Source organism: Danio rerio, chromosome 17, assembly GCF_052040795.2.
Source record: "Danio rerio strain M-AB ecotype USA chromosome 17, GRCz13ab, whole genome shotgun sequence".
In the NCBI taxonomy this organism is placed as follows: Eukaryota; Metazoa; Chordata; class Actinopteri; order Cypriniformes; family Danionidae; genus Danio; species Danio rerio.
This window is the reverse complement of record NC_141037.1, coordinates 9927501-9946826: the sequence shown is the minus strand read 5'-3', so window position 1 is coordinate 9946826 and position 19326 is coordinate 9927501. Positions and strand designations below refer to the sequence as shown.

The following is a 19326-nucleotide window of genomic DNA, read 5'->3' as shown; positions in this document are numbered from 1 at the left end:
CCAAAACTATGCCATTCGTTTGTGCTACGTTTGTGCTGATTTGTGCCGCAAAAACGAACATTTGTGCTGGTTTGGGGTCTGAGATATTAAGCATTATTTTTTTAACCGTGTGACGTCACTCTCCACCCCATGTTGCGCAATTGACTTCAAAACAGCACAGGTCGTTTGTGCTCGGTTTGTGCTGGTTTGTGCCGTTAAAACGAACACGGTATCTGTTTTCCTCTTTTAGATATAAGCAAAATATTTCGGGAGCCGTGACGTCACTCTCCACCCCATTTCCTCCAAATCGCACAAAACTGGTATCATTCGTTTGTGCTGGGTTTGTGCTGGTTTGTGCCGTTAAAATAAACACTTTATCTATTTTTATTGTTTAGATATTGCCTTATCAAAATATTTCGGGAGCCGTGACGTCATTCTCCACCCCATGTTGTCTAAATCACACCAAACTGGTCTCATTCGTTTGTGCTCGGTTTGTGCTGGTTTGTGCCGTTAAAATAAACACTTTATCTATTTTTATTGTTTAGATATTGCCTTATCAAAATATTTCGGGAGCCGTGACGTCATTCTCCACCCCAGGTTGTCTAAATTGCACAAAACAGGTGTCATATGTTAGTGCTGGATTTGTGCTGGTTTGTGCCACAGCAATTAACTCTTTATCTATGTTTATTGATTAGATATTGCCTAATCAAAACATTTCGGAAGTCGCGATGTCAGCGCCCCATTATTTCCTCTAAATTGCACAAAACAGGTGACATATTAGTGCTGGATTTGTGCTGGTTTGTGCCATAACAATTAACACTTTATCTATGTTTATTGATTAGATATTCACTAATTAAAACATTTCGGGAGCCGCGACGTCACTCAGCGCCCCATTATTTCCTCTAAAATGCACAAAACAGGTGACATTCTTTAGTGCTGGATTTGTGCTGGTTTATGCCATTAAAATAAACACTTTATCTGTTTGTATTGTTTAGATATTGCCTAATCAAAACACTTTGGGAGCCTCGACGTAACTCTATATTGCACAAAACAGGTGTCATTCAATTGTGCTGGTTTTGCCATTTATAGCACTTTATCTGTTTTCCTTGTTTGGATTTAACCAAAATATTTGGTTGGATTTGTGCTGGTTTGTGCCATGAAAATGAACAACAGATATTTATATTTGTGCACAAATATGTTACTTTCGTTTGCTCACAAATTGTGCTCGTTTGTGCTGCAAAAAATATTATTTGTAAAAAAATAATAATAGGCCTATCAGATCATTAAGAGGTCTCTCCACCCCAGTTGCTACATATTTACTAAAATAGTCTCATTTGTGTTATGACATATTAAAAAAATTGCAAATATATGACAGAAGATTGTGATACAATATGAGGCATATTATAATTCATAGGCATACTTTTCACTGACTGAAAATCATCCACCCGCACAGTTGGCCTCAAACTAAAATATAATTCGTATATTTTTCTTGGGAAAAAATATCTTTTTGAAACAAATTTCGTATATAGTATGTCTCTTTAAAAGCCGCTTTTCCAATCGTTCGGACCCTTTTTTATGCTGAACTGTTAGGCTCACATTCCGTGCTAAACCAGGCAAGACAGCAAATCAATTTTATTTGGAGGGAAAATTACCAAAATTTAACGTGATGAATGAAAATGATTGGAGGGGAAATAAATTTATCAAAAATTTCATACATTAAGGAAAAATAAACAATGATAATAAAACAATAATAGTGAATTTGTATTATAGTAGCAGAAATATATTTTTTGAGAGGCCTTGTGCAAAGTAAGCGGGCACTTTCACTAATAAAAAATATAGCACTTAAATTATTTCATTTTTAACAATCAATAAATTACACAGAGGTTTTATATGTTAGTTAGCAATTCCTGGTTGAGATTTTAGAAAATATAGCTACCCAGTATATATTAAAGATCACAGAGAAATTACATGTCCCCAAAAATGTCCAGCTTATATTTAACTGAATTGTATAAATATTGAAAATTGCTCATTTTATTTTTATTAAACATTTGTTATTTTTTATTAGCAAAAACAATATCAACATTTAAGAATCTATATTTATGTTATTCATTCATTCATTCATTCATTCATTCATTCATTCATTCATTCATTCATTCGACTTGTTTATTGGTGCATATATAGGCTATAATTTAAATTATACAACAGTACCTTGGACAGCTACAGTGCCACTAAAGCTTTCAAACAAAAGTCCAAAAAATTTAAGTTTTAAATTTTAAATTAATTTTCTCCGGTGATGGCCGACATCACAACATGCCGTATAACCGTCCTTCAGGTGGTAGCCTATAGCCGGCATTAAATTACAAAACAAGCTGTCTGGGCCTTGAATTAAAAAAGTTTAGTTATTTCCTCATTGTTGAAACAGTCTACAAGTTATTAAATATAAAATAAATATAATAATATTAATAATAATGACAATAATAACAAGATAACTAAGGATAACTAAAATATAACAAAATATTACATGTTTATCTTTTATTAAACCAAATCAAAATGGTCAAAATAACATCCTACAGCCCGTGATAAAAACGCACAGTGTTTACCAATTAAGTGAATGTAAATATTTTATATGATTGTTGTCATTGTTATTATTATTATTGATTGTAATTAATTAATCAATTATTTGTTGTTATTTTATTGCCATTTGGACATTGTTCTTTTACTGTATGACAAACAACACAATCACGAAAACCAAAACTTATCTGTAGAAAACGCATAGCCTATGTGTTTGCGTGTGTTATAATCTATTTTTTCCCCATAAAATAAATATTGACTAAATAAGTCCACTAAAGCTGCTTTACTTAATCATAAGTGGTAGGCCTACCTACCACAACAGAAAAGTTTAGGCTGCTAGTTTAAATAGGAAAGCAGCCTAATATGGACGACCAGATAATAAGAGTATTTAAGAGAAAATCGCTGCATGGTTAAACAGGTAAAAAAAAATGTATATTAATACATTTTTATAAAATTAATAAATAAAATTAATAAAAATTATATATACATATATTTTTAAAATGTTTTCCACTATTGTTAAGCATGCTGGCTACTCATATGAGACTAAAACGAAGTAGATAAGTAAAGCAGGGTTGTAGCCAATTATCTTTATATTGGCCAAGCCCTTTTACTTGGATTAAATCTGTCAAAATGATGTTCGCATCCTTCATGCTTTTTCTAATAATAAAAAGATCTCAGAATAACCTTGGCCTAGGCTATCTAAAAAAAAAGTATCTTAAACAAAATTTCTATCAGCCCAAACAAATTTAAATATTTAAAAATATGCGGGTAGCTGATATCATTATCTTTCATTCAATATTTTAATAAAAGAAGCAACACTAAGGAAACTTTCAGTTACAATCCAGCACAAATGAAACGCACACAACGAGACTATTTTAGTAAATATGTAGCAACTGGGGTGGAGAGACCTCTTAATGATCTGATATTATTTTTTACAAATTATATTTTTGCAGCACAAACGAGCACAATTTGTGAGCAAACGAAAGTAACATATTTGTGCACAAATATAAATATCTGTTGTTCATTTTCATGGCACAAACCAGCACAAATCCAACCAAATATTAACCAAATATTTTGGTTAAATCCAAACAAGGAAAACAGATAAAGTGCTATAAATGGCAAAACCAGCACAATTGAATGACACCTGTTTTGTGCAATATAGAGTTACGTCGAGGCTCCCAAAGTGTTTTGATTAGGCAATATCTAAACAATACAAACAGATAAAGTGTTTATTTTAATGGCATAAACCAGCACAAATCCAGCACTAAAGAATGTCACCTGTTTTGTGCATTTTAGAGGAAATAATGGGGCGCTGAGTGACGTTGCGGCTCCCGAAATGTTTTAATTAGGCAATATCTAATCAATAAACATAGATAAAGTGTTAATTGTTATGGCACAAACTAGCACAAATCCAGCACTAACATATGACACCTGTTTTGTGCAATTTAGAGGAAATAATGGGGCGCTGACATCGCGACTTCCGAAATGTTTTGATTAGGCAATATCTAATCAATAAACATAGATAAAGAGTTAATTGCTGTGGCACAAACCAGCACAAATCCAGCACTAACATATGACACCTGTTTTGTGCAATTTAGAGGAAATAATGGGGCGCTGACATCGCGGCTCCCGAAATGTTTTGATTAGGCAATATCTAATCAATAAACATAGATAAAGAGTTAATTGCTGTGGCACAAACCAGCACAAATCCAGCACTAACATATGACACCTGTTTTGTGCAATTTAGAGGAAATAATGGGGCGCTGACATCGCGGCTCCCGAAATGTTTTGATTAGGCAATATCTAATCAATAAACATAGATAAAGAGTTAATTGCTGTGGCTAAAACCAGCACAAATCCAGCACTAACATATGACACCTGTTTTGTGCAATTTAGAGGAAATAATGGGGCGCTGACATCGCGACTTCCGAAATGTTTTGATTAGGCAATATCTAATCAATAAACATAGATAAAGAGTTAATTGCTGTGGCACAAACCAGCACAAATCCAGCACTAACATATGACACCTGTTTTGTGCAATTTAGACAACCTGGGGTGGAGAATGACGTCACGGCTCCCGAAATATTTTGATAAGGCAATATCTAAACAATAAAAATAGATAAAGTGTTTATTTTAACGGCACAAACCAGCACAAACCGAGCACAAACGAATGAGACCAGTTTGGTGTGATTTAGACAACATGGGGTGGAGAATGACGTCACGGCTCCCGAAATATTTTGATTATATCTAAACAACGAAAATAGATAAAGTGTTTATTTTAACGGCACAAACCAGCACAAACCCAGCACAAACGAATGATACCAGTTTTGTGCGATTTGGAGGAAATGGGGTGGAGAGTGACGTCACGGCTCCCGAAATATTTTGCTTATATCTAAAAGAGGAAAACAGATACCGTGTTCGTTTTAACGGCACAAACCAGCACAAACCGAGCACAAACGACCTGTGCTGTTTTGAAGTCAATTGCGCAACATGGGGTGGAGAGTGACGTCACACGGTTAAAAAAATAATGCTTAATATCTCAGACCCCAAAACAGCACAAATGTTCGTTTTTGCGGCACAAATCAGCACAAACGTAGCACAAACGAATGGCATAGTTTTGGGGATTATTTGTTTTTATGGGGTGCCAACTTCACGGAGGTTACAGCATGTGGCCAAACATGGCCCGGGTTTGGCAGTGGTGGCACCGTCTTTAAGGCGGCACACAAGATTTGGGCCAGATGAAAAACGTAGTATTTGGCCCAGATTTAAAAATTTGATAAGTGGGCCATGTGAGTTTGGCCAGTCTTGACCCACATTTAAAATACACTAAAATCATTTTTGAGTAAAGAAAAAAAATTCTACCGATCAGGTCACTTTGAGAAAAAGCGTGCCCATAGTGTGCCTAAGGCGCATCACTCCATGGGTTTATCAATTTCATTGCAATCGTGACAAACCAACCTATCTGGCCCAGTTCAGGCCCAGTTATGAGTTATTAACTTGGCTGAGACTTGGCCCAGATATGGTCCGTGTTTGGCCCTTGTCTGAAAGCCAGATTTGGTCTAGTCATGTACCGTAATTCACTGCGGCATGTGGGCCAAGCAAAACCTGATTGTGTGGGCCAGAGCTGGGCCAGAGACATTTTGCTATGTGGGTTGTGCCAAAGTCTTGGGCCACAAAGCTGGTCTAGTGCTTAGGACGTTTGCACAGTACTGTTCAAAGTAACCTTTGTTTGCAGCTTTGGTCAATATCATAATAATACCATATCCTGTTATATTATTCTTCACAAAAAAAACTTTACAACATCAAAGGTCTCTACCTGTGCAAGGAGTTTAGTAAGGATTTCCATGGAAGGCTGGTCAGATGGACCTCTACATACTGCAGAAAGCTCCAGATGCGTGAGACAATGCATTGGTAACGTCTTCAACACAAGCTCAAAACCAGTAGAGCCCAGTGCATTATGGGAGAGGCACACAGACCGCATATTTCCAGTGCCTGTGAATGCACAAAACAATCAATACATTAGAGAAACAAAGTAAGATCTAACCAGCTGAGATCAAACACAGTTAAAGTCAAGATTATGCGATTTTTTTTATATATTTCCCAAATGATGTTTAACAGAGCAAGGATTTTTTCACAGTATTTCTGATAATATTTATTCTTCTGGAGAAAGTCTTATTTGTTTTATTTTGACTAGAATAAAACCAGATTAAATTTTTTTTAAACATTTTAATGTCAACATTAATAGCCCCCTAAAGCAATATTAGTTTCGATTGTCTACAGAACAAACCACTGTTATACAATTTCTTGATTACCCTTAATTCACTAATTAACCTAGTAAAATGTCACTTTAAACTGAATACTAATATCTTGAAAAAAGGCAGTGGAATCCAAACTCATTTCTAGAGGGCCGGTGTCCTGCACATTTTAGTTCCAACCCCAATTAAACACACCTGAACCAGCTAATCAAGCTCTTTCTAGGTATACTAGGCCCTGTTTACACTGTCAGGTCTTGATGCCCAATTCCGATTTGTTGCCTATATCTGATTTTTTTCGTCTGTCAGTTTACACGTTGTTTTAATTGTGACCCATATACAATTTATGCATTTACACTTGTCATACAATTTACGATGTCGCGCATACATAAAGGCGGGTTCTAGCATCTGTGCCACACTAGCCACGATGGAAGAAATAGTCTTGTTTACAGCTCTGCAAAATATGTGAAGTGTAGTGTAAGAAGTGAATGGTTTAGTCTAGATTCATCCCCACGCAGTTTATGTAATGGTATAGCCCTGATGTGTGTGTGTGTGTGTGTAGTTGAAGATGTAGCCTTTGTCTGTGTGCGCTGGGGTTGCTCGATTATGGGAAAAATCATAATCACGATTGTTTTGGTCATAATTGTAATCACGATTATTCAAAACGATTATCAGTTAAAGTAAAAATTATTCGCCCTTCAGTGAATTTATTTTTATATATAAATATTTCCCAAATTATGTTTAACCAGTATTTAATAGTATTAAATATACTATTATTTTAATATTTTTTATATCATTTTTTTTCCAGGAGAAAGATTTGTTTTATTTCGGCTAGAATAAAAGCAGGTTTAAATATTTTGAAACCTATTTTTAATGGTTTTAATAAAAATATCTAGTAAAATATAATGTACTGTCATCATAGTACAGATAAAATAAATCAGTTATTAGAAATGAGTTATTAAATCTGTTATGTTTAAACTGTGCTTTAAGCATCTTCACTGTAAGAAAAAATTTTAGCTAAAAAAAGTCCTTAAGTCAAGAGCAGTGAGGGATTTTCTCCTTTATTGTTTGATTAATAATAAAAAACAGGCAGCAGCAGGAATATTTGCACGCTGTCACTTTAAGAATAGCGCAGCTCTGATATGGTTTCTCTTTCACGTGTCTTTTGATTCTCAACTTGTTTGTTTATTAAACACACGAGGATTAATATAAATAATCACTGAACGCAGCGCTCTAACACAAATGTGCATGTATTTGACTATTAAAGTGCTCAAATTACGATGCCGTTAGATGTGTGTGTGCTCTGCTGTCTGATGCTAAGCGCGGCGTGCACACACACTCTACCTGTCCGAGGCCGGGCACGGCGCGCACACACACAACAGCATGTGCTCTTTTGTGATTTTAAAAATATAAATGATGTGCATCCCGTGTTGCAAAAGTTACAGATACAGCACATGCTTTCAGTCATTTTCACGTAGAACTGAGCTTTGCAAAGGAACAAATGTGTACAACTGGAAAGGGGGCAGAATATGATGAAATAATCGTCTATCTCGATTAATGTTTTTTTTATAATCGTTAGAAACCGAAAACGAATTTTCGATTAATTGCAAAGCCCTAGTGTGCGCACTGGTGTTGAAGAGAATAAAGTTATTTTATGTATAGCCAATAGCAACAAAAAGCAAAAGATAAAACACGAAGTTCGCCCAACTTTAAAATGATTTTGAGGCGGAGGTGGGAAAGGGCCATCATCGCAGCTTGCACCTATGGTTTAAATATGGTGTCCTCCACAATTCAGAGGAATTTGTGGGTACGAGAGAGATCTCAGATCTAGTGGGAGCAAATTGTGGTGACTGACTTCTTTCCTCCTTCATGTTTCCTCTGTTGTTGTTTATCGCGTCGGCGTCTCCACACTCACTCTTTCTTCTATGTCAATAAACCAGGGAGAAGCACCACATTGTCGCAAGTTTAATAACATATAAAACGGAAAGCCTCAATAAATCCGATCTGCCTGTTTACATGACAGTCGCATTGTCACATATCCGATTTATATCTGATTTATTTCCACATATGAAGGAGGCCTGAAACCGATCTCTGAATATCCGAATGCATGCGTTTTTTTCATGTTTACACAGTCATAGAACAGATCCGATCTGTGTCACATATGCGCAAAAAAATCTGAATTGACTCACATTTAACTGGCAGTGTAAACGGGGCCGTAGACTTCCAGGCAGGATTTTTAGAGGAAGTTGGAGCTAAACTATGCAGGACACCGGCCCTCCAGGACCGAGTTTGGACACCCCTGGCCTAGGGGCTAATAATTCTGCACTTACTGGCCATGGCGTTGGCTAACAGGAGACGGTGTTGCTGGAGGAAACGCGCAGAAAGACCACAGGCTTGCAGGGACAGAGAGGACAGAAGAGGACAAGAGGATAACAGACTGGCTAGCGCTTGTGTCCAACCATCACCCAGAGGATTCATGCTTAGGTTCAACTCCTCCAGACACTATGGAGAGAAAGAAAGAGTGTATTCAAAGTAAACTTTATGCAAGTCCCATGTATGTGGAGAGTAATTAAATTCAGCTTTACAGTAATAAACAGGGAAATAAGCATCATTGACTAAACAAAAAATGAATCTGTCAAACAACTCTAAATTAATAGTGTCAGGTCAAATCACTTCAGTGTGCAGTACTGACTAAATAAAGTCACAATATTTTTAGAACAACAATTTGACAATATTTTGGTGTTTTTTTGTTGTTGTTGGTTTAAGTCTACCATGGATAACAACCAAGACACTAAAGCTAGCTTCAGGGCTGAAGCTAAGCAGGGCTGAGCCTGGTCAGTACCTGGATGGGAGACCACTAGGGAACACTAGGTTGCTGTTGGAAGTGGTGTTAGAGAGGCCAGCAGGGGGCGCTTAACCTGTGGTCTGTGTGAGTCCTAATGCCCCAGTAAAAGTGAAGGGGACACTACACTGTCAGTGGGCGCCGTCTTTCGGATGAGACGTTAAACCGAGGTCCTGACTCTCTGTGGTCATTAAAAATCCCATGGCACTTCTCGTGAAAGAGCAGGGGTGTAACCCCGGTGTCCTGGCCAAGTTCCCTCTATCGGCCCTTACGATCATGGCCTCCCAATCATCCCCTTCCACCGAATTTGCTCTATCACTGTCTCTCCACTCCACCAATAGCTGGTGTGTGGTGAGCGCACTGGCGCCGTTGTCCTGTGGCAGCCGTCGCATCATCCAAGTGGATGCTGCACACTGGTGGTGGTGTGGAGAGACCCCCCTCATGATTGTGAAGCGCTTTGGGTGTATGGCCATACACAATAAATGCGCTATATAAATACACATTACATTACTAAAGTAATAGTAATGGTAATTTACTAATAGTATATTCTTCTTCCTTTTTGAAATGTGTGTAAGTTAATGGTCTATGTTTTACTTATTTTAGGTATGAGATGTTATTGAATTTCCTTCGGGATCTAACAGAATATATTATACATGTCATAGTAAAGTATTACTGCATATATTACAGTATTTCCAGCACTTGGTTAATGAATGCTAAAGCATACTGTAGTTTTAAATATTTGCATGTTAAAATTGATGCCACACGAATCAGCTTCCGAGTCCAAGTGCTATATCAAACTGTATGGGGAGACTCAACAAATGGTAATAATAAACGTTTAAAAAGTGCGGTAATACTTTAGAAAATCACGATCACAGTTGAAGTCAGAATTATTAGCCCCCCTTTGATTTTTTTTCTTTTTTTTAATATTTAAATATTTTATATGTCTGATAATATTTTTCCTTCTGGAGAAAGTCCTATTTGTTTTATTTTGGATAAAATAAAAGCAGTTTTTAATTTTTTTTAACACAATTTTAAGGTCAATATTATTAGCCCCTTTAAGCTACTGTATATTTTTTTCATTGTGTACAGAACAAACCGTCGTTATACAATAACTTGCCTAATTACCCTAATTTGCCTTATTAACCAGTTAAGCCTTTAAATGTCACTTTAAGCTGAATTCTAGTATCTTGAATAATATCAAGTCAAATATTAATTACTGTCATCATGGCAAAGATAAAGGAGAAAAATAGAGATTAGAAATTAGTTATTAAAACTAATATATACTAATATAATTGGAGAACAAAATATAAAAAAATTCATATTTAACAAAAGGGCTAATAATTCTGACTTTAACAGTATTCTACCATCATTTAAGAGGATTATAATCGTGTTCTCAGTAATCTGTCAGTATAATTTTTCTCAAATGTGATCTTCACACGTCTCTGTTCCTTTAGACGTGACCATAAACACTCCCCACACATAACCGCCAAACCAGAAAGTAGAGAAGTCATTTTTTCTTAACCCCAATTCAGGAACAAAAACGTCTAACCACATCCTGTCCCACGATCGAAATTCTCCTTTTTTATGGTCTACAAGAGCTGCAAGGTTTCTCGCGGCCACAATGTCTGCTGTAAAGCATCACGAACGGTGCATTTATTGAGATCAGAACTGAGATGTTTAATATAAAACTCCTTTAGAAAGTTTCCAGAAGGCTTGCTTTGAAAGAATATCCAGGTTTTACAGTAGTTTGATTGGACTGGATGAGGTTTTGTTTTATTAATGGATTTTGCAACATCAATTGAATGAAAAAGAATCAATCTGAATGTTGTAAAAGGTTCATACACCCCAAAATAAAAATTACTCACCATTTACTAATGCTCAAGTGATTCAAAACCATCATGAGTTTCAGTTTTCTGCTGAACACAAAAGAGTGCTGGAGATCTGTAACCACTAGCTATGTTTCTATTAGAGCTGCACAATTAATCGAAAAAAAGATTGCGATCTCGATTTGACCCCCTAGACAGTCTCAATCCAGAATTTGTACGATTCTGCCAATTAAGTTCAGGGGAGAAGAAATGACGGCCGCACAAGTCTTCACATTGTTTTACATACGATGTTCAGCAACGTGGACACCAATAGTGTTGAAAGAGTCACATACTGTATTTATAAGGTATTATTCACCCAAAAATGACATTTCTGTCTTCATGTAATGATGTATTCGCGGCCGCGAAATCACACATGACTAGGGATGTAACGGTATCAGAATTTCACGGTACGGTAATACCTCGGTATGAATGTCACGGTACGGTATTTATTGAATCATTTACAGGAAAAAAAAACTTTTGAAAATACTCCAAAAAAGTGCCAAAAGTGTCAATGACATACAAATTAGTCATCTATCTGTAAGCTTTGAAACAGGAACTTCAATTTTAATAACAAAAAATTATTAAACCATGTAAAAAAATAAAGTTTCAATTTAGTATTGTTGAAAACTCATCACATTTAACATTTAATCACTCAGATAGAGATGGGTTTAAAGGAAAATTATCATATAACTATAATCTGGTAAAAGCTGGGATCTCTGGGTATTTACAATGTCCCCTGCAACAGAAAAAACCCTCTCATTTGGGACTGAGGTTTCTGGGACAAGAGAGATATGACTTGGTCCAGGTTGACAGCAGTGGGTAACGTTGTGCATTGTCTTTCCCCCACTTGAGAAGACAAACCATGAGTGAGATAGAGGTCTCTTTGCGGTACAAGTCAATGTCTGCATCAATCTGAACAGTGTGCTGTGTTTCTGCAGTCCCCATGACTGTTATTAGTCGTATTCCCCAATTTGCAGGCATGTGCACACATAGGGCTCAACCTGTGCAGTGCGCATGCCCTTTTTAGTCTTGGATAGAAAATGCCCTTCCAAAACGATCAAAAGTGCCCCCGCGACGCGACACAACCTCCGTCCAGTCCAGCCCTTCAGTAGGCGCGCGACAACACCTCTCGAGTATGCGTGCTCAACCCCCCCTCGGCGCTTTACAATACGCGCGCCACAACACAGCTGATCAGAACGCGCGCGACAGCACCGCTATTCAGCACGCGCGCGGCGACAACACCCGCTTTAGGTTCGATCATTTCCATCTTTTTTTCATCTCCGCTACTAGCAGCACACTCCATTTCCACATTACTGGATCTGTAGCGACAACAGACCGCAAAGGATTATGGCCACGCCGGGGCTGATGGGAAATGAAGTTTCAGCTAGCTCCCGTTCGCTTCATTCGCCTGAGCAAATTTTCTCAGAAGACCTATAGTTTTACCGAGTCATGCGACTTCGGTAATATCGAAAAAATTTAATATTGCGGTATGACGGTATTTACAATACCGTTACATCCCTACACATGACGTGAGCTGCTAACACAGAGAGGGTGGGCGCGCGCCTGTGAATGAAGTCTACTTTAGTGAACAGAACCTGCATAGGCTGTGAATAACAGGTAATAAAGTTGTAAATAACATTCAGTTTGTGGAACAGAGTGATCGTTTGAGAGCCGCGCAGGAAGTATGAACCGCTCTTAGCAGTGAAAATGAAACCGAAAGCGTGCACAACATTTAAATAATCATATGGCTTTATAGAGTTATGATTACGCTGCGACAAGCATTTGATATGCTTCTTTCTTTCTTAGCGAACACAAAGTGTAGTGCATGAGAATAAACAGTAGACCTACATATAATATTAATATAGCTTTTTTTACCATATGTTTGAGAAATAACAATAATAATAGCCCACTCATACAAACCTTTATTTTACATCTACAGAATCGTGAGAAAATCGTGACTTTTATTTTAAGCAAGAAAATAAAAATTGCAATTCTCATTTTAGCCAGAATCGTGCAGCTCTAGTTTCTATCCAAAGATGCTAATTAGATTTATGAGCAATAATTATTTCCCATAAATATACAGTCTTTTTGTTTACTTAATGTAGTTCTGAAAGCTGATGTGCATATTTTGATTTTCTCAGACACACCAAGGAAAGTGCGCAATATATACTTAGTGCATAATTTTTCAGATGTAACTTAGTCGTAAAATATTTAACTAGCTATTTCTCTCTAAACAACTCACCATTTTGATATTTCAATATCATTTATATATATATATATATATATATATATATATATATATATATATATAAATACTATTAAAGTCAGTTTCCGACATTTTTCAAAACATCTTCTTGAGCTAATAAACTACACCGTGAGGAATAAAGAAATAATACCTAATACTTTAATAAATAACAACTCTACAAATTGATTAAAGAAATTTGCTTCATTGGCGCAAAACTGCAAGTGCAAAGGTGACGTGTGGGGTTCTCATTATTATTCAAAGAGTTTTTTTATCCTATGAGAAAAGCCTGCTTCTTAATTATTCATGACTGAACGTGCTTTCCAAAGGCAAGGACGACCTGCCAGTGCCAAGCTGTGAGTCACGGACCCATGGCAAACAGTATTTAGCAGCTCATGAAAGCTCGTATGTGTTTGTTTCCATCATCCAAGGGGTTTGTTGCATGTTTTTCCCCGCGATGCTGTCAGGGAGGATAGAGCAAAGCTGTTTGTGTGCTGCTAGCATTTTTGTTGGGAGAGCAGTACGAGAATTGAAGAATAGCGAACTTTGTATTTTATCAGGAGTTTGTTCACATTTAGACACATCGCCGTGCTGCTGCGTTTGCCTAAATCCTCTAAATCCTCTAGCCCCAACAGGGCTAATGGTTAAAATAGACAGGGCAAGAGACCTGCTACACTGAATCTGCATTCATGCCTATGATTCAGAACCAGGGCTTGAGGGAAAAGTCTACATTTATAGTGTTTATTTGAACACGATTATCTTTATAATGATATAAATTGTAGTTGTGTGTATATGAAATTACAAATAACAAATGTAGCAGGGCGTTAAATTACTGTTTATTTCATTGCATTTTAACTTTGTAAACTATAAAATCACACGTCTCCTCATGGTTTGTGTCTCATTTTATGAGCTAACTGACAACAGTTGTTCGCTCCCCTCCTTCTCCCCTGCGGGCCACGCCCACTCCTGCCCTTTGCTCGCAGAGCTCCACGCCCATTATGATACATCTTTTGAAAACATTCCGAGGTAGACCTGAACCGAAAGAGGGGGGTGTCATGACCCTTTAAATTCACTAATAATGCAAGTCTTCTTTATAATGACAATTCACACTAGAAAAGGGTTGTTCAGTGCTGGTGGAATGGTTTACTAACCAGGCGAGATGTCACTTACTCACCCCTTGAACTTGTCATTAGATGTGGAAAAACACCCTACTATCACACATCACATTAGGTATGTATAGGGGGTAGTTACCTTCTGTTCTTTTTTAAAAATATTTCTAACCATGCTTTTATTTCAGGCAAAAATAAAACATTTTACATTAAAGGGCACCTATGATGAAAATCATCTTTTGTGAGCTGTTTGGGCAGAACTGTGTATGTATAGTGTTTCCAATGTCATATTGGAGTGGTATAAACCCAACATGTCTCTTTTTTTTAATGTCCTCATGTTAAAATAGGACCCAAATCCCATTGATTTTGAGGCCCACCGCAACGTGATGTAGGTGTGGTTTTCCCTGCCCACCGAATTGATTGACAGGCACCGTGTTTCTTTAATAACATGTATAAACAAGTCCACAGAGCTTTTTTTTTTTGCAAATAAACTGGGATTACAATATCTGTTCCAACTCTGTTTTTTTTTTAAGTTTAAAAGTTTTTAATAGAGGTGTGAACCTATACTAGTCTCACAGTTCGGTTCGGTTACGATTATTATGCCATCGATTCGGTTCAATTCGATATCTTGGTGCATCACGGTGCATTGACGATGCTTTCCATAAACAGTGTTATATTTTAGGGGGGAGGCTATAACAAGCTGTTTGTATAAACACAGACACACAGCACCACACTGTCTCTCATTCTAACACATACACAAACATAGACAGCACCAAACAAACACACACACACACTTAAGCCCTCGCAACAGGGAGAGCTCGCTCTGAGCGGAGCAGAAAAACGAAAACAAACGGAAAAAAAGAAGCACTTTTCCGACGGTCCCTTACTGAGAGCTCCTCTTAGCGCGAGCTCTCCCGGCTAAACACATATTGCGAGGGCTTAAACGGAGCAGTGATCATAATGTCGAGCGAAAAAAAGAAAGACAGCTGTGAAACATAACCAGCTTTGTCTTTTTGTAGGAAACACACTTTAGATCTTTTTAGGGTAAGAGGTTTTTGAGTTAATGCCATCTATAACTGAATGTGTTTCAGGAGTATCGAAAACAAAACCAACTGAACCACGCTCATTTCTGGCGCCCCCCTGGATATACAGCGCCCTTAGCATATGCCTATGGTGCCTATGCCACATGCCACGGGCCGGCCCCGAGTTGGCTGAGTGTTGTAAATACTCGCGCTCGCCTCCCTCGCGACAGAGCACATAGGAGATAAATGACGTCAGTACATAATAACCGGTTATGATTATTACTGAACCGATAGCGAATTGTCCGCGTCTGCATCGCAACGCACCGAAGAAACAATTAATTTTGACACCACTAGTTTTTAAAATGGTGCATGTTTGTAATAAAGAAATAAAAGTGCTTTGTAATTCTTAACCGCTATAATTACCACGGCCGCATGGTGTCAGTAAATGCTAATATGTGTGCGTGTGTGTGTGTGTGCGTACGGCAAACAGCATTTGTAAACACAAAAAAAAGATATTTTAAAGAATGGTGGCTGCTGGCACCCATTGATTTGCATAGTTGAAAAAAAATACTATGAAAGTCAATAAGTGCCAGAAACCAACATTCTTCAAAATATCTTCTTTTGTGTTTAGCAGAAGAAGACAGGTTTTGTACAAGTAAGTAAACTTTTTTTGTGCGAACTATCCCTTTAAGAGATAATATTCAGATATGTCTTAAAGGGCACCTAGGTTACCCCTTTTTTCAGATTTAATATAAGTCTTTTGCGTCTCTAGAATGTGTATATAAAGTTTCAGATCAAAATACCCATCAGATTTTTCATTATACCTTTTACAAGATGCTGTTTTATACTGATTTCCAGCAGGGGGTGGTTTTGTCGTACTGCACCTTTAAGACGAGTTTTTCCCCGCCTACTGTTTCTACATGCCTCCTCCCTCAGCTGCGTCAGACAACAGACAGACTTAAAGGAAGAAGGTCTCACGTAGTGCACTACAGTAAGAACTAACCTTTACTAATCAGTATTGTGAAGTTGCATTGATGAGTCACACACAATATCGTTACAAAGTTAACGCACACACTGATACACACACCGCAGATGACACACACACACACACACACACACACACAGGCAGGCAGACAGACAGAGCGCGCTTAGCTTAGTTAAGGCTAACCTCAAGTACTGTGTGGATATCTGTTATGCTAATGTACAAAATAAACCTGATTTAACTTCCACAAACCGGGATTGAAGCGTCTTCTTTTATAATTTTTCTGACACGCGGCTGTGCTGATGAAGTAAAGCTGAAGTAAAACGCTGTAATTAATTACACACATACTCTGTTTTAAAACACTTTAAACATGTGTAACTTACTCTTAATCACATTTGATGATGATTGCTGATCCTAGCGAACAGAACAGACCTTTGATTCCCGGTTGCTTTGTGTATGTCTGCCTGGTCTTGTTGACATATACACGCGACTACCTGAACATGTTAATGCGCGAAGCTGTCAATCAATTCGGTGGGCGGGGCGATCGCACACCTACGTAATGGTGCGATCGATTTGAAAACAGCTCCAATTGGCCGACCCTTTTTTTTTGTAGTTAAATTGAAAAAAAAGGACTGGGTGTGTTCATATCACCCCAGTATGATGGTCTATACACTATACCAACACACAGATCTGTCCAAACAGCTTGAAAAGTAGATTTTTTACCATAGGTGCCCTTTAAATACTAGTAGATCCTGCATTACTGAATGAATGAGCAAGCTAACGTTAAACTAAGTAGGTAAACTGTAAGTAGACTTACAGGAAAAGCAGCTTGACTCCTTGTTTCAAATGCATCTGATGCTTTCCTGAGACCCTCTCCCGTAATCTGATTGGCTGAAATGTCTAAAACTCTAAGTCTAGGCATGGTGGCGGCAGCAGCCATCATTTCTGGAAGCAGCTCATCGTTGAGTCTGTTGGCTGAGATGCGCAGCTCGGTGAGGCTAGCCTGAAGCTTCAGCGCTCGCAGGAGAGGATTGAGAGACGCTGGAGACAAACTCAGACCGCAGACGCTCACACACGAGCTGCTGTCCTGAACCTCACACACACGAGACACGCGCCGGTTCTCCTCTGAAACACACACACAGTATGGAAATATATGAAGTGAGTGTGTTTTACAGTAAAAGATTTCAGATTTATTTATGACCATTAATCATAATCCATTATGATCCATTAAAGGGACAGTTCACTAAAAAAAGGGAAATTCGAAGAAATTGATCGGGTTTTAGATGCAAAACTTTGTAAAGATACAGTCTAAAATGTATACAACTATTTATTCTTTATTAGACAGTTAAGTTCTTCATCCTTTTGTAAAATGATGCAGAGCTGGTAATCAGATCTCAATCATGATTTCACAGATGAGGAATGGTCCAAGGCTCTGTCTTGTATATAAAACTCTTGTGCTTGTCATTCCCTTATACAACTCAAGTTATTGCATAAAGTATTTTAGACTAAGGCAAAATATCTCAAATTAACCCTGGTTTTGATTCAATTTGTGATTGGTGTCAACATGCTCCAGCCAATCTTTTTCATACTTTCTGCCTTTATCCGGCGCTAAGCACTTTTGGGCATCAATTTTTGAATCAATGTCTGCAAGTTTTCTTTTAGATATTGAGCCATGCCCCCTAGTAACATTACTTGGACTTACCCCACAAATGTGTCCTTGTCATCAACACAGTCAAATGCTTTCACCCTCTGTTTAATGCTAAAAGGCTTACAACACTGAATTGGAAAAATCCATCTCCACCCAGTTATGTACATTAGAGGCATGATCTGATGCAGTTTTTTTGCAAATAGAAAAGATTAGGTGTAGAGTTTGCATTAATACTAGTGCTGTCAAAATTAGAATGTTAACGCATGCGATTAATTTAAAATATATAATGCGTTAATTAACGCAGTTGCACTTTTTTAAAATTTCCTGTTGTGGAAGACGTGTGTTCAACTTGCAAAGAAATATGGATAAGACCAAAGAAGCGTTTTTGGAAGGAAAATGTCAGTATAAAACAATTAATGTCGCATCACCAGACTGTTGTTTTATTGGAATTTGATACCTCATGCTGAATGGAAAGAAAAAAAACTCCACATTTCGTGACTCGTGTGGTCCTTCAAGGTAATCAAAATTCGCTGTTTACATGGTAGACTCATAATCAGAGTATTATCTCAATCATAACTGACCAACGAAAAATACATAACAATGAAGATACAAATTATAGCTAATGAAATTCGTTTCAAAAAGATTTATGAATTATATTTTTGTTTGTGCCTGTCCATAATAGGGGTGTCACGATTTCGATTTTTAATCTAAATCGATCGAAATTTATGCTCAATTTTGATTATTAAATCAAAAAATAGAATCGTCGATGCTGCCACGCCCCCATGTCACGTCAGCTTGGCTTGCCAAACGGGAAAAAAAACAGGCTTGTTGAAGTGCTTGTTAAACTGCAGAAGCAGGAGACCCGTCGACAGAACTTAAACCCTCTCCTCTTTCAATAAAGTCGCCGGTGTGTAAGCATTTTGGATTTCCAGTGAGTTATGTTGACAACGTTCGTGTTGTCCACAAAAAAACCCCACAGTTTTGCAAGCTCTGCTATGTACGTATTACGTACGGTTCATCCGATAGACAACACCCGCATCGCGATCCTCCGCCCGCCCCCGTTTCAAATTCGCCCGCGAAAAGTACACACTCAGGCCCTGTTTACACTGTCTTTGTTTTTAAATGGCATTTTAAAAACGACAACGATTTGACATACACAGTGGCGTGTAGCATTTCTGAGCAGCCGTCCTTCCCCTCTACCTCTGAAAATGCACATCACGTGACCACACAGACACAGACGCACACACAGCCATGCGCTCGAGACAGCAGGTCCAGGCAGTCAGAGGACTCCTTCAATCTTTCACTCACTTGTAC

The 19326-nt window shown here is 37.7% G+C and overlaps 1 protein-coding gene across 2 annotated transcripts in view; it reads right to left on the bottom strand.

The window, feature by feature from the left end:
• Positions 1-19326, bottom strand: part of tonsl (tonsoku-like, DNA repair protein) — a 63362-nt gene that overhangs the window by 8566 nt on the left and 35470 nt on the right. For both annotated transcript variants that reach the window (XR_015512535.1, NM_001111148.1), the window contains 3 exon segments: positions 17182-17489; positions 8633-8804; positions 5867-6042 (listed from right to left, as the gene is read on the bottom strand). Coding sequence is in view for 1 of the 2 variants with exons in the window: in NM_001111148.1 (NP_001104618.1) it covers positions 5867-6042; positions 8633-8804; positions 17182-17489 (656 nt within the window). In the remaining variant the exon portion in view is untranslated.